Raw genomic sequence first — 25,805 nt, forward strand, 5'->3', positions numbered from 1 at the left:
AAAAAATAAAAATAAAAATAAAAATAAAAATAAAAATAAAAATAAAAATAAAAATAAAAATAAAAAGGCTGCAGAGGTACATTTTAGTGGAAATTACTTCAATATATGTGAAGAAATTGAATAATGGAGTAGCCAGTACATCAGGTTATAAGATAAGTCCATTTAATTCTTTACATGAAATACACGTGGAATTGACCAATGTGCTATACCATAAGTTCAACAAGGTAGAGTAACTCAAATTCAGCTGGTATACACATCTCCTTCTAAATGCACATCCAAGTGCAATATCATATCATATCATATAGTATCACCCTCTCTCCAATTAGGCCAAAAACAAGGGCTGCTGCTTATTTAGAAAAAGAACATTCACTACATCGTTGCCAGCAGTGTTATTAAAATTTACAGAGAGGTAGTTAATCACCTAAAATCCTAAATTAGAAAAAGATACCGAAGCATTTTGTTAACATTACCTATTTTATATCCTTAGACTTGCTAGTATAACAATGTTATTGCAGTATGGAAAGCGTATGTAAATGAGTTACTATAATCTTTAATTACATATGCAGCGTTACAGTGTGACACATACAAGCTTCATCTGCGTATTTCCTGTTTTTTCAGTTCCTAAATATCACCTTGCCTTATTACTGTACACATACGAGTGCAGCTTACAACACCAAGCACCCGTAGCCTACCTTGGCCATGATACAAAACTCTTTTCACATTGCAATTTTTCTTTAATCTTTCAAAATTTTAATTGTGCTCGCTGCTATTTGAATGCCCTGTATATTGTGTTCCCTGCCTGGAATTACGGATGCCAAGTCCAGCCCGGCTCCCTGTGTGCTTTGCTGCCATACAAAGTGTTGCAGCTGCAGGACAATAGTAATAGGCACAACAATTAGCCCATTCTCTACAACTATTTGCTTAGCCCTTTCCGCCCTAATATCAGCGGGTGATATGTGCTTGCTCATAGCCCTGCTGATGTCCTTAAGGCCCGTCCTTCATAATTAACCTATTCTATATTTGGATTGTGTCAAAGGAAGCATCGGTGATGTCAAGCGGAGACCACGGTTTTCGGCGAGGCCGAAGAGGAGGAGGTCTCCCCGCGGTGCTCCCTGGGGACCAGTCCCACCGCACCACGTAGCCCCCGGATCCCAGCGGTGGTTTGCTGCTCTCTGGGGCGTTTGGGGCTTTACACCTTCATAAAGCAAGGTGCGGGGGGAAAAAAGGGTTCAGGAGCCAAGGGTTCACAAGAAAAGGCATTCGTGCAGCCTTGTTGGATTTTGTGCAGGATGACAGTAGTCCCAACAGCAAAACGTGTTTACACGAGGTGATTTTATGCCGTAGGAGAACTGTGGTCTGTACTGAGAGGAGGCACAGGAGCTACAGACAGTCCTAGCTAAGAAGGTGACAGCATCCCACTGGCCTTCCAACATTAACTTACCAACAGTTAACTTCTGTAGCTTGTATCCGAGGAAAACTGCCCCTGTGGAGTGGATCTATTTCTGTACATACATTTCTCACTTTTCTCTGGTCTTTTATTTGAATTTGCGTTTCTTTCTTTCTTTCCTTTATTTTTCTTTCCATGAAAGCTAGAAGAAATGGTCATTCCTGAGATATTCATCTACACTTCAAAAAGCATTTCCTTTGGCTGAGCTGAATTCGGATTTTGTCAACAAAATTCCACTTCACTGAGTCACAATTGTGATTTTTTTCCCCATTAGCACCCATTTTCATAACACGTAGGCACAGTACAAGACGAAAGAGTAAAGCAACTGCAGCAGGCCGTAACCGATTCAGAGTGAGCCGTGAAGTGTGCAGTGCTGTACCAAAGCCAAGCACCACCTCGAGTGTCAGAGCGTTCAGGAGCTCAAAACTGGCCAAGAACAATTCGAACACAATGACAGAAAACTACAGAAAGTTACATCTACTTCCAGGATATCTTCAGAGAGGTGAGGCAGGTTTATAATTAAGCCGCACGGACTTATGACACGGACAAAAAAACAAGTTTTAACTGTGACAAACTCTTTCATTCCAATAAAAAGTGTTTTTACGTGAGACTGCAAGGCCCCAGCGCTCAAGAAGTTACTTTCTACTGATACTGAATAATTCCTAACAAGCAAAGTTCTGTGGCAAAGAAAAAATAAAAAATAAAAAGAAATAAATCAAGGTGCTAAATTTTCCGTAGCATTGAGAGTAAGTGCCTGTTACGATGCTACACGTTACTCCCCCTCATACGGACAGCCTAGGAGTCGATTTTGCTTCTGCTCCTCAGTCCTTCAGCTCTCGTGTTGCCTAACGTGGCTCGGAGTAGGGCGGATGAAACGCTGAGCGAGACGTCAGCAGGTAGCCTCCACCCACTGCATGCAGATGGTATCACACACAAAGCACTCGCATCTTTATTTTTTTTTTAACCTAATCTCTATTTTTAAAGAATCACTTTAGTCCTGGGAACGCTGTAAATAAAGCTGGGTTCCAGTAGCAAGTAGAGTTCATTTCAGATGGCTCTTATGAAAACAACAGAGCTAATTATACTATAGTAATTACCTGAAAATTATATGTATGCTGTTTTTCCACCAGTCGATACTGCTATTTTTGAACTTTGCATTGTTCTCATGGATTGCTGGAGTCATGCTGTCTCTAAACGGTCTTCTCATCATTAGCTTAGCCTCTGGTTTGGGGAGAGCGCTTTAGAAGCGCAGCTGCACCGTGTGCTATTTAGCCCAGATCTTTTATGCTTGGCTGCACTCTCCACCTCTATACACCCTCACCTATGCCATGTTTGAGAAAACATTTCCATTTTAACTGTCTTTTGAGTATGGATTATAAGACTCTGACATGACAACAGGGCTCTAAAACAGCCTCCAGTTAAGGTTTACTCCTGCACGTTAGAGGACGCGTGTCCATTCTGTCCCTCCAAGCAGCCCCTTCGTCCCCACGCTTACCAGGCAGGCGGGTGGGCACCAGGACTCCCAGCAAACCTCACCCTAGCCCACCGGGTGCGATGAACGACTGCGATCATTCTGACTTTGCAGAGTCTCATTTCCTCTCCCATCCTGGGTGGGGCATGTTATTGTTGTCTATTTTTTTGTTTTAAGAGCAACCACCTGACAAAGGAAGGCAAGCGCCGCGGGTGAGTGTCGCACCACACTCCCCAGAAGGGAATGTGGTCTAGCAGCAAGAGCAGGAGAATGGGAATCAGGGATTGCTGGCTCCTTCCCAAATAGATTCCTGCCATACGACCCGATTTTGACCAAGTAAAATGCACTCAGAAGGACTCCTTTATGAAATGGGGATGATGATAATAAATATCTCCCGGGACTGTTGAGAGAAAATTTATTAGCACTTGGAAAGTACTTTGAGATTCTTGGATGAAAGATGATGGAGCTGGAATGCTGGCAACATTAAAATAAATTCAAATAATCTTAATGTTTATTGCATACAGTGCTTTCATCTTCAAAGTTCTTTACTAGCATCAGTGAATTAACAAAAAAATATTAATGAAGGTCATATTTACTCATAAAATTATTCTCCCAGTGCATATATAAATAGACCTGCCTCCAGTTAAAAAATATTATTAGGAGAAAACACAAGCACCAACGCCAGTGTTGTGCACTAAATCCCTAGTGGTGCTGTCCATAGCAAGCCTACTTAGAACTATGAATTATTAGTTTGTACTTTTAAGGAGGATAATTGGACCCCAGGTCTAATCCAGCAGCAGTGAAGTCACTGGGAGTTTATCACTGACTTCCAGGGAAAAAAATCAGGACTAAGGAAGAAGGAAGAGCCCTGGTTAGAAGACACCTCTGCTGTGCTGGGGAGGGTTGTGCAAGGCTGCAGTGAGCAGGCAACGGCATTTCTCGCTGCCTGACACTGCAGGAGGCTATTGTGCTGAAACAGGGTTTGTTGTGTCTTTGGAAGAAGCCGCAGATAACTCAGAAGCACGTTGTGCTACCGGGAGCGACATGCAGCAGCCCTAGATATTTACTGTCAACGTACAGAATTCAGGGCATCCCAGACTAAACTAGCCAAACGTTGCTTGCAAGGAATTGCAGACTTTTTTTTTTTTTCTTTCTAAAGTATATTCTTACCGGCATAGACATCACTATCACGTTATCACTGGGAAACACAGCCCAGCAATTTACTGAAAACCAGTAAATGAGGCAGTCCGTCCAAGTGCATTATCTGCATTGATTTCAAACCAGTGCTTAAAGAACAGCAAGGGACATCTCCCTCTGTGCTTCAACTTCCAGCCACCTTCCCCCTCTCAGTTTCTTCAGCTGTAAAGATAAATAAAAGCAGAGAAAAGGCATTCTGTTATTTTACCCCGTTTATTTTGAATTAAACACGTTTCCATGGGTCTCCTTTACTCCAGGAAATACAGAGTCGCTGCATTCTCTAGCATGATGTGCTCGGATACATTCCAGAACATAATGGACTATAATAGATTTTTTTTTTTAAATCTATGCTGCACTTCATAGACTCTGGAGGTCATTTTAGGCAGCCCATCAATGCTCGATATAAATGGTTTTGTTCAGAGTGTTTTCTGCACGCCGATCAGAACTACGCACTTGCCAGATGTGTGTCCCACAAAGCCAAAGCAATTCTCTATTTTCTCCAGACTTACTGTGAAAAAAAAAAAAAAAAAACACATTACCTGTGAAGTGTTTTGTAGCCCAGTCTCGTCAAGACTGTATTGCTGTTTCTTCAGAGCTGGCTGAAGGCTTTGCAAAGTTATTCACAGAGTACATTGTCCCAGTTAATCTGCGATGCAACGACTTTCAGGCAAAGCTTCAAATATGTCTGGGTTTGGATAGAAATCAAATGTTACCTTTGGGAAATATGCTTGTTATTAGCATTAGACATAGCTCTTGGTTTAGCCTCCAATAACTTTGCTGAATTATAAGGGTTTTGTTATTGGTGTTTTGTGTGTGTGTCCGTGTGTCCTGTGCTGATGTATCACGGTTGGACAGGCGCTGTTTTTTAGCATTTACTGTTTCTGGTACTACCAGGGCTTTCAGAAGAATTTGCAAGCATTAACTATTTTATGCAACACCTAGCACATGGCAAGGATCCAGTTAAGAGCATATCTCCTCTCTGATGCGGTCTCACGAGGCTGGCACGCTTAGACACAGGTAGCATCTTGCAGGACAGACAAAACGCACGGGCAGGAGACAGTATTTCTATTAGCAAATAGCTGCAGAAAGCAGTTTAATGACAGACAAGACTGACATCCAGACAAACAGCCAAGGTCTTTTTATAACCATGTGATCTTTTCATAATCCTCCATTTCTCTCCTAGATCAACAGGTTCCTCTTTATTTGTCATTGTCAGCTCTTCGCACAAAGAGCCTTTTGTCCGCAGCTCCGACCCAAACACACCAGATTTTTGTGGCCGTGCTTGGCCGTATGCTTTTAAACGGACTAATGGGCTCCCAAGCTATAAAACAGGACCTTGACCCCAGGAGGGGAGGTGGTTGTGTGACAACATCGCTCTGTTTTGACATCATAATTCATCCCTTGTGCAGCTCTACTGGCAAAAAGCCCTTGAACCCGATCCACTCCGGCGCTGGTGCCACGGGCACCGCCACGGGCACTGCAACGACAGCAGCCTCCAACACCACAGCTCAGGGCAGGGAAGACCCCAGGCAGTCCGTAGCTGCTGCTGCTTTATGCTCTGCCTCTCGTGCCTCCTCGGGAGGCAGCACGTGCTGCAGGAGAAACCGCACTGGCCCCAAAGCTCCGCGCCCCGCCGCCGTTTCCGTGTGCGCTGCTCCCTAAAGCCCTGCCGCGGATGCAGTGCGGCGAAACGCCGTGTTCTGGGCAGAGAACAGGACTTTCCCAGTCACCCCAAAAACGCACTGCCGAGGAAGAAGCCGAGAGGCAGTAAGAAGCAAGCTTTCTCAGCTTGCTGGAGCGCAGCGCCACGTGGCGCTCAGCCTGCCTAAGGAAGGAGGGCGCAGAGGGCTGCTGCTGGCTTGGGTGAACCTCGCTGCTGAGGTTCTGCGGCTGAACGCAGCACGAGAGGAGCTCATGCCCTTTAACTGGCACTCGTTCCCTACTGTCACAGAAACCCCTTTGTTTTCCAGCGGAAACAGCTCCAGAGCCAAATTCCTACCTGTGTCTCTCAGGGTGTGCCTTCGCCCCTCTGCCACACCAGCGACCTGGGGTTTTGCTCAAGGTGAAACCGTCCCGGAGCTTCAAGGCGTCTTCTTGAGGGACGTGGTGGTGTGCAGGGGAAAAGGGGAACCTGCTCTCTTCTAGTGCCCTTTAATTCCTTTTCCCCTTTCAATTCTTTCACCGAGGCTTTGTGTTTAACAAACCCGTCCCCCACAGACTGGGCTGTGTGTGACCCGTCTCACTCGGGAGCCACTTTCCCTTGTATTTCACAGAACTCGCAGGGTTTTGAGAGCTGACCCTCGCCATTCGCCGGTGCTGCAGACGAGGGAGAAGGCAACGAGCCTCTTATCTCCCCTCAGCCTTATCAGAGCCTGGCAGCCGGGCCACGCTGGGGTGGCGCAAGGGGGAGGACGGGCAGCAAGCCCAAAGCTCAACGTGCCGGGCAGAGAAGGGGAAACCCTGCACCAGCAGCGCCTCTCACGTTACGAACCTCTCCATCCTCGGGGTTAGGGGCAGGCACACAGTGCCCCAGTCCCCCAGCTCCCACCACCTGCACAGAGCACCCCCCACACGTCTTGCGTGGCCTTCCTGACCCTGGAAGTGCTCTCAACATGACCAGAAATCTGCCTTCCCCGTAGCATTCCGCAGTGATTTTCCTGTGCGAAGCAAAGGAATAAATGGGTGAATTTAGTATTAGGCCTAAAAAGCAGGGTTGCACAAGATCCTTTCATTCTGACGTCTCCACCCAGCAAACTCTTTCAAAACAGTAAGTTCTCTCTTTTGGTTGAAATTTCCTCTTTTAAAGTTGGAAGCCTTTCACCGAAAGGTCTTTCTTTTCTCCACTATTAAAAGTCAGCTATTAATACCATTTTTCCCCTCTTTCATTGAAGATGTCCTGCCGTTTTCTTCCGTCTAGGAACAAAAATTCTTAAAATGATACCAAGAAATAATTGGCACCTCTTAGGCAGATCGCTCAGAAACGGTCCTGTGCCCACATCTGGGCTGCCAGGCAGTGCTCAGGGTGCTACTGGGACACCACGGAGCAGACCTGGGGCCAAATTCTGTTTTGGGAAGCACGGTTATTGCGGAGATACCGTGTCAGGGATGGTCCCGCATGGGGCCAGGTCTTGAGCTGATGTTAAAATCAGCTGTAGACAAGGCTAATAGCCAAAAAGCAAAAAAGAGGATTAAAAAAAATAATAAAGCAATAAATATCAGCAATATTCGATGTCCTCCCGCATGCACAGCAGCGGCACAGAGTTGCCTCATGGTTTAAAGCTCTGGGTCTGCTTTTAGGCGTTCCCGAGCTGTGGGCTGTCCGTGTTCAGCACACCGTGTCCCCCAGCAAACAGGAGTAAATGGTCAGTGTTTAACTGGGGCCTGTTCCTCTTTATCAGCTCCGTGGAGTCTCAGAGCGTTCGCTCGCGTGCAGATGCTGCCCTGATTAGAGCCCGTTATCACCACGCAGCTCCACAGCAGCACAGGCAGAGCTGAGCCCCAGACCTGTCCCCTGGGGCACCGCCAGCCCTCCTCTGGTGTCCCCCTGGCAGCCTCTGGGGACGGCGAGGGGCCGAGGGCACAGCCAGAGCCCCGCGTGCTCCTCGGCAGTGGATCTGCGCTGCGGTGGCACCAGGCTTTCCTTCTACTGCTTTAGTGCCTGACGCAAACGGCAGCTCGGCAAAGGGCGCTCCGTCCTAAAAATAGGAAGATGGAGAGCCCCTATTTCACATACCTGTTTCCCCCCCAAAGAGCAGGATCAGGCCCGCGTACCCTCAGGGCCCTGCACCGGGGCTGCGTGCCCCATTTGACCACAGCCAGCGCTGCGATCACTGCGCAATCGGGTAGCCAGCCCACAGCTTCAGCCCTTTCACCGTGGCAAAGCTCTTGTTATTTAACCCACGGAAATCCACCAGGTCTCAGCCATCAACACTGACCCCGCAAGCCCTTCTCTGCCCTTGCAGGAGCCCCCACAGCTCGCCTCGGGCACCCCGCTAGGTTTGGCTGAAGCAAGGACCCTACAAAGACTATTGCACGCTCCGGTGTTGCTCAGGGTGCTCGTGCCAGTTTACCACTGGGGACGCAACTCCCTTGCCTGGCCCACGAGGGTGGCCACGCTGAAGGGAGCAGGAGCCACACGAGCAGGGCTGGAGCCTCTGCTCCCTCCCGCAGCCCTCCCTGCGCTGTGCTGGAGTTAACAGGCGCGCACAGATTTCTTTACAAGAAACCCCGCTTGCACTTTTAGCCTTTTCGCTTTTCTTTCAAATATTTCTTTGCCCATGGACATTTTGGGGAAAGGGAAAAAAAATCCACTTAAATCAACTCCATTGTTTTCACTAAACTGAACTACAGAAAGATTTCAGAACGTGGTCGTGATTTGCCACATCTGTTATTTTTATGCATTATTTTATTGCCAAGAATTTCATAAAAGGTGTTATATAACTTTGCATTGTATCACATAATTCAGCATGTTTCCACAATTAGGAGTCCACGTGAGCATTTAAGCAATGATCTTGCCCAGGGTTTTTCTGCGAATCTTTCAGCCCAGCCAGCCCAAGATACAGAGATGAGCTGTGGCTGCGGTTTCCTCTGCTCTGCTGCAAACTACGCTGCCATTTACTGACGGCCAAGTTCAACTGTGGCCCGTGCAGCACGGATCTCCTCTGCATTTGCATTTAAAAAAAATAAACATACTTTGTTTGAATCCTGTGCGCTGTTCACCAGAACAAACAGAGATTTACCCCACGGTTACATATAGCTGGATTATCTGTCAAGACACTAACAGGTTCGTTGTTCGGAAATTATTGCAAGACAAGCATTTACCACGTTAAAAGCAAAATACATTTGCTCTGAAAGCTGCTGATGGACAGTTGGACCTAAGGCTGGAAAGACAATGGTAGAAAACAGTTCTGGGGGTGAAATATAAAACTGCCCTTGCTGTTCACTTGACGAGCAGCCCTTACAACACTCGGTGCTTCCCAGCTCCAGATGACTACCCAAAAACCTCGGAACCCTCCCGGGAGACAGCCCTGTATTTCTGAACGTCCCTCTCCAGAAAATGTGGGGATTTGCTCTTTAGCCAGGCTGGGGGCAGCACGCACAGCCAGCACTCATCACACCCCAGCAACACCCCAGCGCCTGGGCGAGGAAGGCGGGTGGGGGAGAAACGAGGAGGGATCCTAAGGGAAAAGCAGCATCTCATGCAGACGAGGGCTCAGGGAACCACGGCGTGGATCTCGGAGGTCTGTGACGCTGAGCGCCACCTGGGCAGGCAGGGTTCAGCACAGCACCCATGGGTGCGCCTGACCCTGGTATGCCCACTGCTGCTCCGCAAGGTGCCTTCAGCTCCATCACCCCTTTTCCCCCCCCGTTCAAAAGGCCATGAACAGCTGGCCCCAACATCAGTCCAGAAATAGCTGCAGTGCTGTCAGGGGAGAGGTCATTTCTCATAGAGGATCCCCCCGCGGAGACTATCGCACGGGAGAGCAGGAGCTTGGGTCTGCCAGAGCTCTGCCGTGGAAGGGACGGGGTTATTCGGACACAGTCCGTGCTCTTGCTGTAGGTGAACTGCTGAGAACTTTGGAAATTTCCAGCCTGGCACTGCTTTAAATGAAAATCTCCATCTTGTTCTCCTGGGTCAGATATTCTGCATGCAGTTTCTAATTTGGACCACAGCTCTGGAAAACTTGATTAGAGCTGTGAAAATGGAATTTTTATTAGGGAGAACTGAGGTTTTGCCAAGGTTTATTTTTCAAGGGAGTAGGACCTAATCCTAGAAGTAGTTCCAGGGCTGTGCTATGCTGGATGCCCTTGCGATGGTTTATGGCAATTATGCAGCCAAACCTGGACTGACTGGTAATGTTTGCTTTGGACAAGTTGCTACAGATGGCAGGCAACTGCAAATGTACTTCCCAGCCTGGTGCAGGCATCACTGAAAACGCATTTCGTCTAAGCTGTTTTCCTCGTCATTTTACACATTATTAACGTGTTGCCAAACCCGTACTACCTAAAAACAGCTAAGCATTTAGAGGCACGGAGAGAATGCAGAGTAACACATCAGTGTTCAGACAGAAGGCTGTTAGGTGTAAGCACTGGATAGACACATCTCCCCGGCAGCTTTCTAAGATCAAGTTTCTGCAAAATCAAACGCGGACCCCCTTTCTAGGTGGACGCCCTTCAGGGAATAGCACATGGGTTTCCTCCAGGGAACCCACGGGGCTTGCAGCACGGAGCGACCCTCTGGAGGGGCTTTACATCTCCGCAGCAAGCAGTAACCAGACTAAACTAAGCCATAAATCCAGGAATGCATGGGAAAAGAGCAAATTAAAACGTGCTATACTTGGCAGGTTCCTTTGCAAGCGTAGCACTCGTGAAAGGTGACATTAACGGCCCTAGCAGCTGAAGGCCGCTCTTTCTTCCAGAGCTGGGATAGCACAAGCAGGAGCAGCAAAGCCTTCCCTAAAAGCACTCCTTTCCTCTCCCAGAAGGGTTTTGCCTTGGGTGCAAGAGCTGCTGTGGCACCGTGAGCCTGTGTCCTCCCTGCTGGCAACTCAGGATGGGGAACCCACCACAAATCACCCCCAGACAGGCCAGGGGTGGGGGCAAACCAGAAGTCCCCCCACAGGGGGCTTTGGCCACGAGCAAAGCAGGAGCAACATCCCCACAGCTCTCCGTGCAAGCCCCACGCAATGCACGGTGCCCGCTGCTCGTTTCCTAGGGGGGCAATTAGCACTAATTTAGCTGCAATGGGAGAGAAGCCACTGTCAGAGTCATCCTGCTGCTGCATCCAACGCGTGATGGGCTGGAGAGCTGGAGAGCATCCCTTCCCCAGCCCTCCCCTCCTCGGGAATCCACCTACACCAGGGCGGCAGCGCCTTAATTCCCGCACAGAAAAAATAGTGAGAATTAATTTGTTAGTGTCAAATTATGCCTTCGGATGCGCGTGTTCACCTCGTACGGACTTCAATGAAAGCCTGGCCTTCACCTGTGCCGACGTGGGCCTTCGGTGTCTGCAGCGCGCTTTGAAGCCGGGCGGCGCTGGGAGGTGTGAGATGCTCGGAGCGGCGAGCTCAGCGCCGCGGCGCGCAGGCAGCGAAGTGAAGCGCATACGACGGGCACAGCGCGGGATGTCAGAGCCTGCAACTTCATTACGAGTCGGAGAGGAGATCAAAGGAAGGAGTTCTCAGCTTAAAAAAAAAACGGGAAAACATGTTTTAAGTTTCCAAGAAACCGCAGAGTTCACTGTTACATGAGCGTAAACGTGCGATTTTGGAAGCAGCGCGGAGCTGCCACGCGCCAGCCTCTCATCCGTACGACGCAAAGTCCTGTTTGCGCCCAAACCTCCGCCAAGTTAATCAAAGCCATTCCTCCCTGCACGCGGACGCCCCAGCCTGTTTACGTACAGCTCACGGCCGTCCTGTTCACACTTGTCCCTGACATACTTGACTTAAACCCAGAGGAGCCCAGCCACACGCCCCCTGCACAAGCCAGACCAAGTTGGTTCACCCAAAGCACTCGAGATGAGGGCAGGAGCAGCCTCCAGCCCGGCAAGGACCGGACCCTGGACTAGATGGGATTTTCCCCCTAAAAAAAAGGGCCGTTTCTGCCGCAGCTGCAGGTTTCGGCTCCGCCGTGGCCACCCAGGCAAACGAACGCCCACGGTGCCAGGGTGCCACCGTGCCGGCAGGTGACAGCAAACCGGGAGGAGCAGTCGGTGCTGGGGAGGCTGGAGAAGTGACGCGGCCTCGGGGAGGCCAACGCCGCGTCCTGCCCCTGGGGGTGAGCGGCTGGAGAGCAGCCCCACGGGAAGGGTCCCGGTGGGACGTGATGCCGGGGCAGGAGCACACGATGGATGGGGAGATGCAGAGGGAGCCGCTTTGTTCAGCCCAGAGAATAAAAGGGGAAGGGGAGGGCTCGCTGCTGTCCGCGCGTCCCAAATGGGAGGGTGCAGATGAGATGGAGCCTGACTCTTACAGGAGCATGGTGAGAGGCAACTCATGGGCCCAGAGCCTGGGACAGCACCTCCTACAGCAGTAAAACTGCACGGGAAGGGCACACTCCAAGTCGGATGAATCTTACAAGCACCTCTCTTTTATGCTTTACAGAAGCATACCACGCTAGCTGAAGATTAGACCGACTCATTTTCAAAAAAAAAAAAAAGAACAGGTGATTATTTTTCCTCCCTGTCACCAACAGCAAATAGGAGCTGGAAATCAAAGAGCCATATATAAAAATTTAACACTTCTAAGATGCTTGCCGGCAAGTTCTTTGTACTTAATGATTAGACTTTCCAAGCAAACATGTCTTTTGATGATACAGTTGGTAGAACCTAAATAATCCAAGAAGGCAAATTAAGGATCATTTTCTTCACTTTTAACTTGACTTAGAGAACAGCACTGCTTCTCTGACACTGCTCCACAGATCTGCTAGGAGCCTAATACCCTTACTAAAGAACGATCACTCCTCACCTGGGGACAGAGAATCTGAAGTTATCCATAGCAGGACTGCTGGGCCATGCCCAGAGCCAGGTCCGTGACCTCGGTTCAGCCTGGGTTTCGCCTGACACCAGCATTTCACAGGAGAGCTGCTTGTCCCTCTCTGAGGTGTTGGGGGCTCAGCAAACCCGTGAGGGACGCAGGAACCTCTCAGGACAGGGAGCACAGCACCGCACAGACAGGAACCTACATCCACCCACTGCTCTTTTTCCTCCCCTCATGCAGAATATTTCACAAGCATGCTTTTACTCGCTGATGGCCGCTGCCCCACATCGTAGGGGCAACACCCATCACCCCAAAACCCCACATACAGCAAGCTCCTGTGCCCCCATTCCCTTTCCTGCCCCTGAAGCTGCTTCAGGAGGGACTCGACACCTCCCTCGCTGTTCACCCGGGGGCGATGGCCCAGCGCTGCCCAGCCGGGGTGCTCTGCCTGCTCCCCCCCAGGCCCAGGCTGCTTCCTCGAGGGGTAATTTTAGTATTTTTCCAAGGAGCCTGCAGAGCCCCTTGGCCGAGAGCCCTGGCAGGAGCGAGCAGCAGCCCAGCGCGGCGCTGGGAACGCCATCTCCTGGCGTCCTCTGCCTCCAGCCAGCGAGGCAGCCACGGCTGAGCTGACCCCACTGCGCGCAGGTTGGTGGCCAAGCTCAAGGACCCCACGCCACGTGGGGACACTCGGCTGGTCCCAGCACGCGCTCGCACGACAGCGCGAACATCCCGCATCCTCCGCGGGAGCCTGAAGCGGAGAGGGGATGTCCGGGATGCTTCGCATCGCTGCCGCAGACCTGCTCGAGGGCCTCCAGCAGCCCCGGCGTGCGCCCACGCTCCCACCTGCGGTGGCACCCCAGCTTCACCCCGAGGGCTTTGAGCACCTCTCGGAACACGAGGCCAGGCTCCAGCCAGCTGCCAGGAGTTTAACGCTGGGGTCTCTGGCATTTGCATCCCCTCTGAGAGCGGCTCTGCAAAGGGGGGCTCTCAGCTAAGAGGCAGCGTGGCAGCAAAACCCAGAGCAGGCGCCGCTCCGTCACTGGGAGCCATCACGTCTGCTTGCCTCCAAACAAACAGCCTTCGCACAAGAGGGAAATAGCATATGGGGAGAAGCCTTGGCAAGGCTGGAGGTCTGGTGATCAGCTCCTTGGAGCTGCTCTGCCACTGGCCTGAAAGAACAACTCCATCAGCTGCAGCAAGCAGACCTTCTGCTTCCCCCAATTCAGAATTCATCACAGGCTCAAATACAGACACTCCAGGCTTTTTCCTGCTTTAATTATTTAAAAATCCTAACTCTGACTGTTTATTTTCATGGACTGTTACTGCGTTCAATTATTTTAAGACCAAAAAAAAAAAAAATATTTGAAGCCTCTCCCTCATTCTGCTACTGAAGTTTAATTCACTCTAATTATTTCATATTACTTAGACTATAATAGTTTCATAATTTCTAGTATATTAAGCACTTAATACGTTGTGTCATTTGAAGTCGCATATTAAATTCAGCAAAGTACATTTTAATGAGAGCTAAGTAGTGTGAAAATATTAATACAAGGCAAGAGTTGATTTTTGCACCCACGCTGGTATGCGCCGGTGCCACGCGCAGCGTGCGGGGCAGGTGAGCGCCAGGGAGCAGCAGGGACACGGCCCCGGGTGCCTGGAGCTGGGAAAAGAGGAGCAGGGAGGGGATGGGGCCCTTCCATCACCCCTCTCCTGGGACCCCAAAGAGGAGCCCCTGGGGGTGCTGCGGCACGCTTCTCCCCGCAGCGAGGGATGGGAGCTGGGGGCAAAATCCTGCGCAGTTCCCCCCTAGGGTCGCCCTGCGCCACATCCAGCCCCCGGGGGAGCAGCAAACCCCAGAGAGCAGCAGGGGAGGCACTCGAGGAAAGTCTCAGCCACCCCCCCCGCCAGCTCCCAAGGCCCAACCACCCCATCCCCACGAGCCACCAACCTCTCGACGTGCAGAGCTCGGCTCTAACTTTCTCTTTACTTCTTTGCCAGAGCCTCCCCAGCTCAGCCCCCCTCCTGCGCCCCAGCAGGACGCCCCCCCCCCCGAGATATCCCACCGGGGTCCCGCACCGCAGGCACCTGCTCGGGTCTGTCCCAGGAGAAGTCCTCGGAGAGTCCCTCAGAGCCTCGCTGGGGCCCCGAGGGGAGCCCAGGAGAGGCAGCCACCCCCCTCGACCCCCCCTTTTGTACGCAGTCGCCCCCACCCCAGGTGGTGCCGGGCAGGTGCGGGGGCACCGCCCCCCCCCTGCCCTGTCCCGGCCCGGCCCGGCCCGGTCGTTTTCGTGGGGAGAGCCCCCGGACCCCCCCAAAGCCTCTCCCGAAGCCCCCTGCCCGCCGGGGGGGGGCTGCACCGCCGGCTCTGCCCACGCGGTGGCGACGCAGCCCCGCGGATCCCGGGATGCTTAATGAGTGCGAGCCGCTAATTGCGGCAGCTCCGCGCTGCGGGACCGGGCAAGGCGCGGCGCACCCCCCCGCCCCCCGAACACCCCCTCACCCCCCCCATACACACACCCCCGGCCCCGTCGGTGCCCCCACCCCCGGCCCCGACCCCCGGGGGCGCTCCCGGTACCGCAGCCCGGGGGCGCCGCGGGACCCCGGCTCGCAGCCCCTCTCCCCGGGCCGACCCCCGACCCCCTGCCGCCGGGGGGGGGGGAGGGTTGGGGGGGGGGGGAGGGCCGTGCTAGGTTAATCCTGGGCTGGAAGCAGGTATTTCGGGCTAATAGGTGTGCGAGCCCCCTCCCAGCCCGCTCCCGGAGCTCATTAACGTAATACTTTCATGTGTGAAACGAGCATATAAATGGGCATTAATGAGCTCCCGGCTGCGGCGAGGAGGAGGAGGGGGAGCGGGGAACCTGGCGGGGGAGCGGGCGGCCCCCCCGAGGCTGCAGAGCCGGAGCCGGACCCCCCCCCGGGCCCGGGGAGGCACCGCCGGAGCCCCCGGGGTGCGCGCCCCGACGGGGCGGCCCCGTCCGCGTCCTCCGCACCGGGGCCGTGCGGGGCCACCGCGATTCCCTCCCCCTCCCCCCGCCCTCCCCGCGCAGTGCCCGCGGGGACCCCACGGCCACGACCCCCGGGGACGGCCCCACGGACCAGGCGGCTTCGTAAAGTCGGCTTTTATTAAAGAACCCAAACCGCGTACAGAGGTGCCTCTCCCTCGGGCGGGCGAGCGCGGTGGTGTCTCTGTCTGCGGAGTCGCGAACCGCCCGTTAAAGTGCTGTTACATCCATAAACGTACGGGGGGGGGGGGGGGGGGGGGATGGAGGGATGGGGGGGGGAGGGCGAAAAATAAATATACATCATAAATAAATTAAAATCCAACAAATACTGTACCAAGAGAATCACAGTACATTTATATCCATTGCACATAGCCACTTTTGTTTCCAGTCTGGACGAGGGTGGTGGAAGAAGCGGACACACAGGGAAGGAGGGGAAGACGCGGAGCGGGGGGGACGCGGGGCGGAGGCGGGGTGGGGGGGGCACGGCGGCCCCCCCCCTGCCGTCCCGGGGCCTCTCCCCGCCGTATTGCCAGTCCGAGAGGGCCGAGCTCCGAGTCCTCTATGTACAAGTGTCTCCTCGTGGAAATGGCTTGTGTGGGCTCTGCCCTCGGCTGCGGCGCGCCGCAGGGCGCATGGCTTCGGGGGGGGGGCGGAGGGGGGGCGACGGGACACGACGGACACCGGAGGGGGGGGGGGGGGGGGCTCACTGGGGCAGCAGCGGCGGCTTGAAGGAGCAGTTCCCCGTGCAGTGCCGCGGGGTCAGCATTTTGCAGGAGAAGTGGTGCAGCGCGTCGTGGGCCTCTGCAAAGCGACAACGCCGTCACCCCACCGCCGGGAGGGGTCGAGGGGGGTGGGGGGGGGTCTCTCCCCTCTCCTTAGACGGCTGCTGCGCGCCCCCCCCCCCCCCCGTGCTGCCCCCGGTACCTTTCAACTTCTGCTGGATGGCGTAGCGCGCTTTCCTCTCCTGGTCCAGCTCGTTGCACAGCGTATCTGGGGGGGGGGGGGAGCATCACAACGGGGCTGGGGGGAGCGCGGTGCGACCGCCCCGTCGGGGGGAGCGGGCTGCGCGGCCGCCGGGGGGGGGCGGGGGGGGACGGCCGGGCACCGCTCCCGGCTCATTTTGCGGCTCGGATTTTAATTTTTGGCATTGAAGCCGGGAGGGAGATCGCTGCCTTCGGAAGGTTCGCAGCGTGACGGCGCCTCGCAGCTGCCGAGGGAATCAGAGCGCACGGAAGGGTGCGGAGGGAAACAAAAACAGGCGTAAAATTAAAAAAAAATAAATAAAAGGAAAAAAAAATACCTCGGACGATCTGGAGCTGCTGCACCATCTCCTCGCGGTACGCCAGCTCCCGCTTCATCTGGTCCTGGAAGTTGTCTGCGGGGCAGGGGGGGTCAGCGCCGCCCGCCCCCGGCCCGGCTCCCGCTGCCCGGCGCGGGGCGGGCGGGGGGCAGCGAGGGGGGCTCGCCGGTACCTTTCAGGCTCTGGAAGTCCCTCTCCAGCTTCTTCCTCAGCTCCATTTGCTCCAGGACCAGTTTTTGCAACTCGTCTGTTTAAAAATACATGGCGGGGTCGGGGGGCAGCCCGCGCCTTCCCATATGGAGGCGGCTCAGCGCGGCGCTAATCGCATTACGTTACATTAATCACAGGAGTTAATCGCTCCTGCCGAAAACCTAAATACCTCGAGCCGCGAGGAGACGCCGGGGGGTCCCTCCTGCCCGCCCCCGGCCCGGCGGGAGGGGGCGGCCGCAACGGGCGCCGTCGGGGCGCGGAGCTCCGCGGAGCGGCCGCCCCCCCCAGCCCGCCCCGTCGGGGGCCGCCGCCCCCCGCCTCACCTCGGGCCAAGTTTTCGATGTCCTTTTCCACCAGCTGCGTCCCCGCCACGTCCATGCCGAGGCCGTCCTCTCCTGCGGGGTCGGGGGCGCGCACGGGGTCAGCGCCGCCGCCGTCGGGGGAGCCGCGGCCGCGCAGAGCCCCGCGGAGGGGCCGGCGCTTACCTCTGTCGGTATTTACAGGGCTGGGATGCGAGACGTTCCTTTGGTCCTGATAGGATTTTCTGGTCTCTAAATCCTCTGCCGTCGAGTGATTGTCTTCTTTATCTTGCTCTTAAAGTTAATAAACCGCTTTTCAACCATAAGCAATGAAAGTATGGTCCTGATATATCCTTAATTACATAATTAAGGACAAAGCCCTCGTTAAAGCCTTCTTAGCGGACATCCTAATCGCTTTGCCGCTGGAAAGTAGCTTGCTGCCGGGAGCTCGGCCCCGCCGCGCCGCGCGGCCCCGCAGCCCGGCCCCGCAGCCCCGGCCCCGTCCGACGCCGCCGGCGGGGGCACCCCCGGGCCCGGCGGGGGGCCTCGGCCCGGCCCCTCTCCGGAAACCGTTTGCTCTCGCTATTCTCCCTTAAGCCCCCCAAAACGAAAGCGGCGGCCGGGGCGCCCCCCCGGGGCCGAGCGGCGGGGGGAGGCGGTGCCCGGGGCCGCGCCGTCGATGGGCACCGCGCCGCCACCCCCCGCGGGGCCCCGGCCGGGCGCCCCCCAGCCCCCGCGGCGCGCTTTACCCTTGGCCTCGGGGGTGCACAGGTAAGCGGCCGAGGCTCCCAGGGAGGCGGCGGTCTTCAGCGGCTGCAGGTGCTGCTCCCCCCGCTCCGGCGCGTACACCTACAAAAGAGCGAGTCAGGGCCGGGGGGGTCCGGACGCAGCCCGCCCCCCCCCCCCCCCCGGGGCAGAGCCCGGCCGGCCCCGCACCTCGTAGGCGCTGCCGCTGCTGCTCCGCTCGGGGCTGCCGTCGGGGGGCTGGCCGCCCTCCTCCGCCGCCGCCTCGCCCGCTTTCTCCTCGGGCCCGTCGGCGGCGGCGGGCAGCGGCTCCTCGGGCCCGGCCAGCAGCCGGGGCGGCGGCGGCTCCCGCTCCTCCGGGGCCGCGGCGGAGGCGGCGGCGGCGGCGTCCTCGTCGTCGTCCTCCGGGAAGCGGTTGGACTCCACGTCCACCTCGGGCTCCTCGGCCGTGTCCCCCCCGGGGGAGAGCGAGCGGTAGCTGGAGCTGCCCTCGCTGAGGAAGTCCGGGGAGAGGTAGCCGGGCCCGCGGGCGGCCCCGCCGCCGCCGCCGTACGCCTCGCGGGTGCCGTAGAGCTTGGCGATGCTCTCGGTGTCCTTCACCACCGGGCGGAAGGCGGACAGGTAGCTGCCCTTCCTGGGCAGGGGCAGCGGGCCGAGCAGCGCCTCGTCCCCGGAGCGCTCCTCCTCGCCGGCCGCCCTCGACAGCGCGCTGGAGCAGCGCTCGCCGTCGGCCCCGGAGCCCTCCTGCGGCGTGGCGCTGCTCCGCCCGCTGCCCGACGGCTCCGAGCCCTCCGGCTCGCCGTGCCGCCCCGCCAGCCCCGACGGCTCGGCCGCCGCCGCCGCCGCCGCGGCCGCCGCCGCCACCACGACGGCCGTGGCCGCCGCCTTGGCCTGGCTCTGCGCCGGGTAGGGCGGCACGGGCAGGCTGCCGGCGGCCGGCCAGAACATGGGGAAGGACGGGTAGACGCCGCCGTCCTTGGCGGCGCCGGGCTGGTGCGGCGGCTGCGCCGGCTGGTGCGGGTGCGGGTGCGGCGGCCCCCAGAACATCCCCGACGGCAGCGCGCCGCCCTTGCCCGGCTCGCCGCCGCCCGCGCCGCCCAGCGCGTCCTCCTGCTTCTTGGGGCACAGTCCGAAAGCGGCGGCCGGGAAGCCGTACGGGTGGGGGAAGAGCGGCGGCGGCAGCTTCTGCAGCATGCCGAAACCCTTGCTGGGCACCGGGATCACCGGGTAGCTGCGCACCGCGCCCGCCCCGCCGTGCGCCCCCGCCGCCCCGCCGTGCGCCGCGGGCAGCCCCAGCGCTCCGCGCTCGCCCGCCGGCTCCTGCCCGCTGCAGCGCAGGCTCTTGTGCGCCGGGGCCAGCTCGGGGCCGGCGGGAGGCGGCGGGTGCAGCGAGGCCTTGGCCGCCGGCGAGCCGCCGCCGGGGCCGGCGGCGGGGGCGCCTTGCAGGGAGAAGGTCCGCTTGCGGGTGCCGCCGTTGAACATGGCCTTGACATCCTCCCAGGCGTGCGACAGCTCCTCCGTGGCCGTCTTGTCGCTGAGCTTGAGGTGGCGGCGCCACGAGTTGAAGTTGGCGGCGTCGGGCTGCGTGTACTTGGAGTCCGGGGTGCGGTGCGAGTGGAAGATGAACTTGTTGGGGGAGAAGTACATGCTGCAGTAGCTGCACTTGATGCACTTGGCGCGGGAGCTGTTGTAGCGCGCCGGGATGAAGCTGCCCCGCGAGCCCCAGGCGCACTCGTGCACCACGTCGAAGGCGAAGTTCTCGGGCAGCTTGGGCGGCTTGTGCTCGCCCAGGAAGGACTTGCAGAGCCGCTCCGCCTCCCGCTTGGTGATCATGCCGCAGCGGCGGGAGGAGATGGGCATGGCCCCGGCCCGCCGCAGGATCTCCAGCTGCACCGGCGTGCACTGCACGCAGGTGATGCCCAGGGCCACCCGCCGGTTGTGGATCTCATTGTAGCTGTAGTTCTTGAGCAGCGTGTTGGAGATCTGCGCCAGGCACAGCCGCTCCTGCCCGTCGATGACCAGGGACACGATGGGCACTCCGTACAGAGAGGTCTCACCCACTTGGTTGGGCTTGAGGGTATTGGAGCCCTGGTACGGCTGCAGCTCTTGCTTTGAATTTGGGGAGGAGCTTGCATCTCTCCCATTTCCCATCTGACTGGCGATCGCCTCCATTCCCCCCAAAACGCCCCTGCGAAACAAAATCGGGGAAAGGCGCGGGTTACCACCGCTCCCGGGGCCCCGCCGCCGCCGCCGCCCCCATCCCGGCCCGGCCCGGGGCCGCCGCGCATCCCCAGCGCCGCCGGTACCGGCCCCGCCGCAGCCGGGCGGCCCCGGGAGCCCGGGGGGGGGCAGCGGCCGCCCGGGGCAAGGACGGCCCGGGGGGTGCGGGGGGACCCCGCTGCTCGCCCCGGGGGGTCGTGCCGCGTCCCTTTGTGCCGGCTCGCCGAGCCGTGCCGAGCCGAACCGAGCCGGGCCGTTGCCGGGAGCCCCGGGAGGGCTCCAACGAAAGGCACCGGCGGAGGCTGCCGGTGGGTCCCGGCGCGTCCCGGCGCGGCGGGGCCGAAACTTGCCGCTCGGAGCGGGGCGGGCGCCCCTTCTCCCGGTGCCGGCGGATCAGGGCCCGGGGCGGGCAGCAGCCTCCGCACGGAGCCCGAGGTGGGGGGGGACGACAACAAATGGGCTTAGCCGGGCACTAAGCGGCTTCCGCGGCCATCACGCGAACCGCCGGGAGCGGCTCCCCGGGACGCGCCCGGCCCCGCGAGACCCCCCCCCCCCGGCCCCCCGCCGCCCCGCGGCACTTACCGGGGCGCCGAGCCCGGCTGGACGGGCGGCCGGGCGGGCTCTCCTCGGGGCTAGCGGCCGCCGCGCAGCCCCGGAGCTCCGCTGCCCGCCGCCGGGGCCGCCATCCGCCGGGGGCCGCGCTCCGCCGAGCGGCGGGCGGGCGGGGGGGGCGCCCCGGCTCCGGCCCCGGCCCCGGCCCCGCCGAGCCGCCCCCGCGGGGAGCCGGGCGGGCCTCGGGCACCCGCTGAAGGCTCCCGGCCGCTCTCCGGGGCCGCCGCCCGCCCCGGCGCCGCGTCCGCCCGGGCGAGATGCAACAAGAGCGAGTGGCCAGCCGCGCCGCCGAGGGAGGATCCGGAGCCGTACTTGGAGCCGCCGCACATTGATCCGGTGACAGCTAAAATAACGGGAAGACACACCCACTTAGCACCAGCATATTTACATTAACTGCCTCCGGGACCCCGCGGCCGTCAATCACCGACGCGCTCCAGTCAATCACGGCGCGGCTCCCAGGCACGGGGGGGGCGCGGGGGGCCGCCACCGAGCGGGGACCCGCCCGGGCTGCCCGAGGTAAGAGCGCGGCCCGGCCCCGGCCCCACCTGCGCGGGGCTCCGGGGGTCCCCCCCCCGCCGAGCCCCCCCCCCGCGCCCCCCGGCAGCCGCCACCGGGAGGGGCTCGGCGGGGGCAGCCGCGGGGGGCCGCGGCTCGTTGCGAGTTGGCGAGGGGCGAGGGAGGCAACGAAAAGAGGAGCCCGGGGGGGGCGGCGGAGGGGCCCCATCGAAATCGCCGCCGCGCTGCTGCCGCCGGGCCCCCCCCGCCGCCGCCGCCGCCCCCGGGCTGAGCGCTCCGCCGGGGCTGCGCGGCTGCGGGACCGGCCGCGGGGGGATGCGGGCGGGGATGGGAGGAGGGGGGGGGGCACCGGGCCGGCAACGAAATCGCCGGGCGGAGGCGGCGGGGGGGGCACGGCCGCGGGTTTTCGTTCGCTCCGGGGGCCCCCTCCACGCCGGCAGCACCGGCGGCCACCGGAGCGGGGGGGGGACCCCAGGTCCTACCGGCGCGGAGGGGGCCCCGCAGCCGCGTCTCCGCCCTGGGTGGGTTCCCGCATGCAGCGTTCGTCACGGCCACGTTAATTAAACTGTAATTAATCATCGCGTCCGGCCGCGATCGGCGCAATTACACTGATCAAACAGAAGTTAATAACGGCGCGGATCGCCCCCAGCTATCACTTCTGTCCCCGGCGCCGGGAGGATGCGGCGGAGCCGGCGCGGAGCGAAACGCAGGTGCGGAGCCGCCGATGCCGCGGTCCCGGAGGCTGCGGGGCCGGGGCCGACCCCACTCCGCGCCCCCCGCTCCCCGCAGCACGGGGCCGGAGCGCGGCCGCCGCCGCTGCCCCCGGGGCCCCGCCGCACCGGGGGGCCGGGACGCCCCGTCGGGGGGTGTGGGGGGGGTGACACGGGATGGGTGCTGCCGGCCGGGCCTTGCAGCGCGGCCTTCCCGCGGTGATGGCAACCCGAGCCGGTAATTATTCCTCGCCTTTTAATTATTTATCCGCTCCCCGTCCTCCAGCCGGGCGGACGCGGGAGCCGGCGGCGGGAGACCTGGCGGCGCTGCCCCTCTCGCCGCCGGCTCCGGGTGGTCCCCGGGGGCTGGATGCCCGCAGTGCCTGCCGAGCCCCCCCCTCTCCGCGCCGCGGCAGCCCGGCTCCGGTCCCTTTTGCCGCTCCTCGCCGGGCTGCGAGGCACCGGCGGCCCCTTCCCGGGCTGGGTGGGGGGCGGCACGTCGGGGGTCCCCAAGGGGCCGGGAGCTGCGGCTGTGCCCCGGCCCCCTCGGCCGTGCCCCGGCCGTCCCCGCTCCCCGCAGGGCTCCGTTCCCCGCACGGCGCCGCTCCCCGCACCGGAGCCGGCCGCGGCCGCCCCGACAGCGCGGAGCCCCGGGCCGGGGAAGCTCCGCTCCGGCCCCGCCGCTCCGGTCCGGCCGCTCTCCCCGCCGGCGCCCCGCTCCTCGCCGTATCTTTTAACAGTTGAATTGACTGCAGTTTTTGTCAGTTAATTAGGTTTAATTTACATAATTAGTACAGTATAAAGAGTATTGGGGATAATCAGGAGGTACGTCTCGCTTACTGTGTAAACACGGATTCGGAATTAAAAATCAGATGTAATTAAGGCGTGTGCGCGCGGCTTTTAATTGTAATGAATTTCTAATTAACGCTCAACGATCGCCGCACGCGAGAGCCGGGACGTTTGCGGGCGCCGCCGCCGCCCCGGGCCCCCCCCCCGGGAGCCCCCCCCCGGCCCGGGGGTGCGCGGCCGCCGAGGGGCTGCGGGCAGGGAGCTGCGCCCCGACGGGACCCCCGCGCCCGTGCCGCTGGCGGGCGAGGCCGGCGGATAATTTAGGTTAAAACTTAGGGAGCCGTGTCACGGGTGTATAAATAAATAATCACCCGGGGCCGGCCGCGAAAGGCCCTTCTCTCCTGGAGGGCTGCGCCGAGATTGCCACATAAATCACGGCGGTCTAATTCAGTGGAAGTTTAATAAACGCCTCCTATTGGAAATGAATGTTCCCCATTTAACAGTTGTATCAGCACCATATAAAACCATGACCCCAATAAATTTAATTTTAGAGGCCGATCAATCCGGGCTTCTCTCTATCGATCCGCAGCGGCTCTGCGCATTTACAGCCTCTTCCGCGGCCCTTCCCGGGGAGGCGGGGGGGGGGGGGAAGGAGCGTTTCGATTAGACTCTTTATTAGGAAAAGATTGCTCCGAGAGGCCTGAAAATTAAACGGTGACATTTTAATTACTGGACATTGACAAAGGAAGCGGGCGGCGGCTCTCTGCAAGCCGGGCACACTCCGCCCGCCCCGACGTGCTCAGCTCCCGCTGGGCGGGGGGGGCGCGGGGGTACCCCCGGGGCCCCCTCCCAGCACCCTGACTGTGACCCCCCCCGGCTGCTCCCCCCCCCACGATGCCCCCCTTTCTGCACCTCCCCCCCCGCAGGCACCCCTATTGATGCTCCTCAGCCCCTCGCCCCCCTCTGCTTTCCCACCTCGCCCCCCGACGGCAGCGCTGCCCCTCACCTTTGCGACCCCCCCGAACCTCTCGGGCCCTGCCTCGGGACCACCCCCCCCTCATTTCTTCGGGGGCTGCGGGGCCGTTCCCGAGCTCCCGGCACCCCGCAGCTGCGGCCCCCGACGGGACGGGCCGGGAGGCGCCGCCCCTGCAGCTTTGTCTCCGCTGCCACGAAGTTTCCCCCCCCCCCCCGCGCCCCAACAAGCCCCCGGCCAGCCCCCGCCACCCATTTGCCATTAAGCGGCTCCGGGGCTGAGCGGCTCCTTATAAACCTTGAACTTTCGCTGCAGGACCCCGCGGCGAGAGCAGCCGCGGTGGCGGGGGGGGGACCGGGGAAGCGGCAGCCGCTCGGGGAGGCAGTGAGGCTCACCCCATAAATCCCGGCTGGGCGCCCCCCGGTGCTTTATGGCCGTCCCTTTACTGGCTGGAGGTAAAAACAGCCCCGGGGCAGCGCGGCGGCCACACCGCAGCACTCCCGCTGCAGCCTCCTGCGGCCCAAAATATTTGGAGATTTTTCTTTTTTTTCTATTTTTTTTTTTTTCCTCCCCCACCAGACTTTCACCCACCTGGCACTGCAGCACCGCCAAGCTGGGTGAGCGGGGTCAGCCTCGGATCCCTCTGGATTTGTGCCCCGCGAGTCCCACAGCTTGAAATAGTCCCCAGCGGAGGCTGAGGATGGGTTATCCAAAAATAACTGCTGTGACTCAGCACCCCACCGCCACGCTGCGGGGCACGGCTCCTGCTCGGGGCCACAGAGCTCCCTCCGCTGCCCAGGGCCCGGCTCCTGCTGCTGCCCCCCCGGCTGGGGCTTTTGGGGTCAGGCTGGTTCTGCTCAGGGCAGGGGGGGGCTGTGCGGGGCAGGGGGGCCGAGGGAAAGTGGACAAAAGGGCGTTGTGCGGGGCTGCAGCCCTGCTCCTGTGCCGCAGCGGGCAATGGAAAGCCACCCACAAATAACCTCACGCAACCGAAGAGGGACCCTGAGCACCCTCTGGAGAAGGTGGGAGTCCGGAGCTTGTTGTTCTGCGGCTCTCCAGGTGCTGGGGACGTCTGTAACGCCTCTAACTCGGCACCGTCGGAGCCCAGCGGGTGCCAAGCCCTGCACAGGCCGGCTCCTGGCGGTGCTCCTTAAGCGGGGGGTCTCACCCGTGGGGGTCTCACCCGTGGGGTCTGCTGGCTGCACACCTTCGTGCGAGCGGAGGACGAGCCTCTGCACAAAGACGCTTTGTCCCCGGGAGGCCGAGCCGCTCTGCGCCTTGCGGAGCTCTTGCAGGGAGCAGCGCGGGGGCCGCCTGCTTCCAAATCCCTGCAAAGGCAAAGGATTTGCGGCTCCGATTCCCTGAGCCCGAGGGTGCCTCCATTGCCCTTGGCCCCTGCGCTGCAGGGAGCAGCCACCGACAGTGACCCCCCCCGAGCCGACTGCTGGCTGGGGGCACCGTGGCTCCTGCAGCAGCCCCCGCCTGCCTCCTCCCTCCTCTTCCTCTCCGGCTGAGGCCGCAGCCTGCCTGGGGGCCTTGGGTGCAGCCCTGGGGGCTGGATGCCGGTGGCTCCCCTCTTCCATCCTGCCCCAAGGCAGCAGGAGCATGGATGGGTGCTGAGCGCGGAGCGTGCAGCACCAGCACCAGCATCATTGCCCCCCCCCCCCCCCCCCCAGGCAGCCCAAGCCCCCCTCCACCAGGCTGCAGCTCCTGCCCTGAGCCTTCGCTCTCAGCCAGCAGGTTCGGCTCCCTGCAGGCTAGATTATTTTATTTTCTGTTGCCACAAAGACCCAAATCCCCAGGTTTTACTTCAGACATGCCCCCCATGCTCCCTGCAT

At 59.5% G+C, this 25,805-nt stretch overlaps 1 protein-coding gene and 1 long non-coding RNA gene across 4 annotated transcripts; both read right to left on the reverse strand.

Moving 5' to 3' along the window:
* Positions 1-3,407: 3,407 nt before the first annotated feature.
* Positions 3,408-15,076, reverse strand: LOC310904652. Of its 3 annotated transcripts, XR_014588500.1 has the most exons (5): positions 14,678-15,076; positions 11,098-11,299; positions 6,115-7,810; positions 4,655-4,800; positions 3,408-4,277 (listed from the first exon to the last, which is right to left on the reverse strand). It is a non-coding gene; the product is annotated as an uncharacterized lncRNA (long non-coding RNA). The 3 variants fall into 3 exon arrangements; XR_014588501.1 differs by lacking the exon at positions 6,115-7,810 and having other exon boundaries at positions 14,678-14,796; XR_014588502.1 differs by lacking the exon at positions 6,115-7,810 and having other exon boundaries at positions 11,064-11,299; positions 14,678-14,796.
* A 195-nt stretch (positions 15,077-15,271) lies between these two features.
* On the reverse strand, positions 15,272-21,101 carry SKOR1 (SKI family transcriptional corepressor 1). The gene is made up of 9 exons (XM_083851228.1): positions 20,950-21,101; positions 18,340-20,335; positions 18,153-18,252; positions 17,590-17,697; positions 17,428-17,499; positions 17,067-17,141; positions 16,895-16,969; positions 16,519-16,584; positions 15,272-16,395 (listed from the first exon to the last, which is right to left on the reverse strand). The coding sequence occupies exons 2-9, from the start codon at positions 20,317-20,319 to the stop codon at positions 16,298-16,300; spliced, it is 2,574 nt and encodes an 857-aa protein (XP_083707354.1). The 5' UTR covers positions 20,320-20,335; positions 20,950-21,101; the 3' UTR covers positions 15,272-16,297.
* Positions 21,102-25,805: the final 4,704 nt, after the last annotated feature.

The sequence above is a fragment of the Anser anser genome (assembly GCF_964211835.1).
Source record: "Anser anser genome assembly, chromosome: 10".
In the NCBI taxonomy this organism is placed as follows: domain Eukaryota; kingdom Metazoa; phylum Chordata; class Aves; order Anseriformes; family Anatidae; genus Anser; species Anser anser.

Coding starts and splice junctions, on each gene's coding strand:
- SKOR1 (XM_083851228.1), bottom strand. CDS start 20,319: ATGGAGGCGATCGCCAGTCAGATGGGAAATGGGAGAGATGCAAGCTCC. Junction 17,698..18,152: donor GTGCACCCCCGAGGCCAAGG/GTAAAGCGCGCC, acceptor ATTAACTTTAAG/AGCAAGATAAAGAAGACAAT. Junction 17,142..17,427: donor CATCGAAAACTTGGCCCGAG/GTGAGGCGGGGG, acceptor ATTTTTAAACAG/ACGAGTTGCAAAAACTGGTC.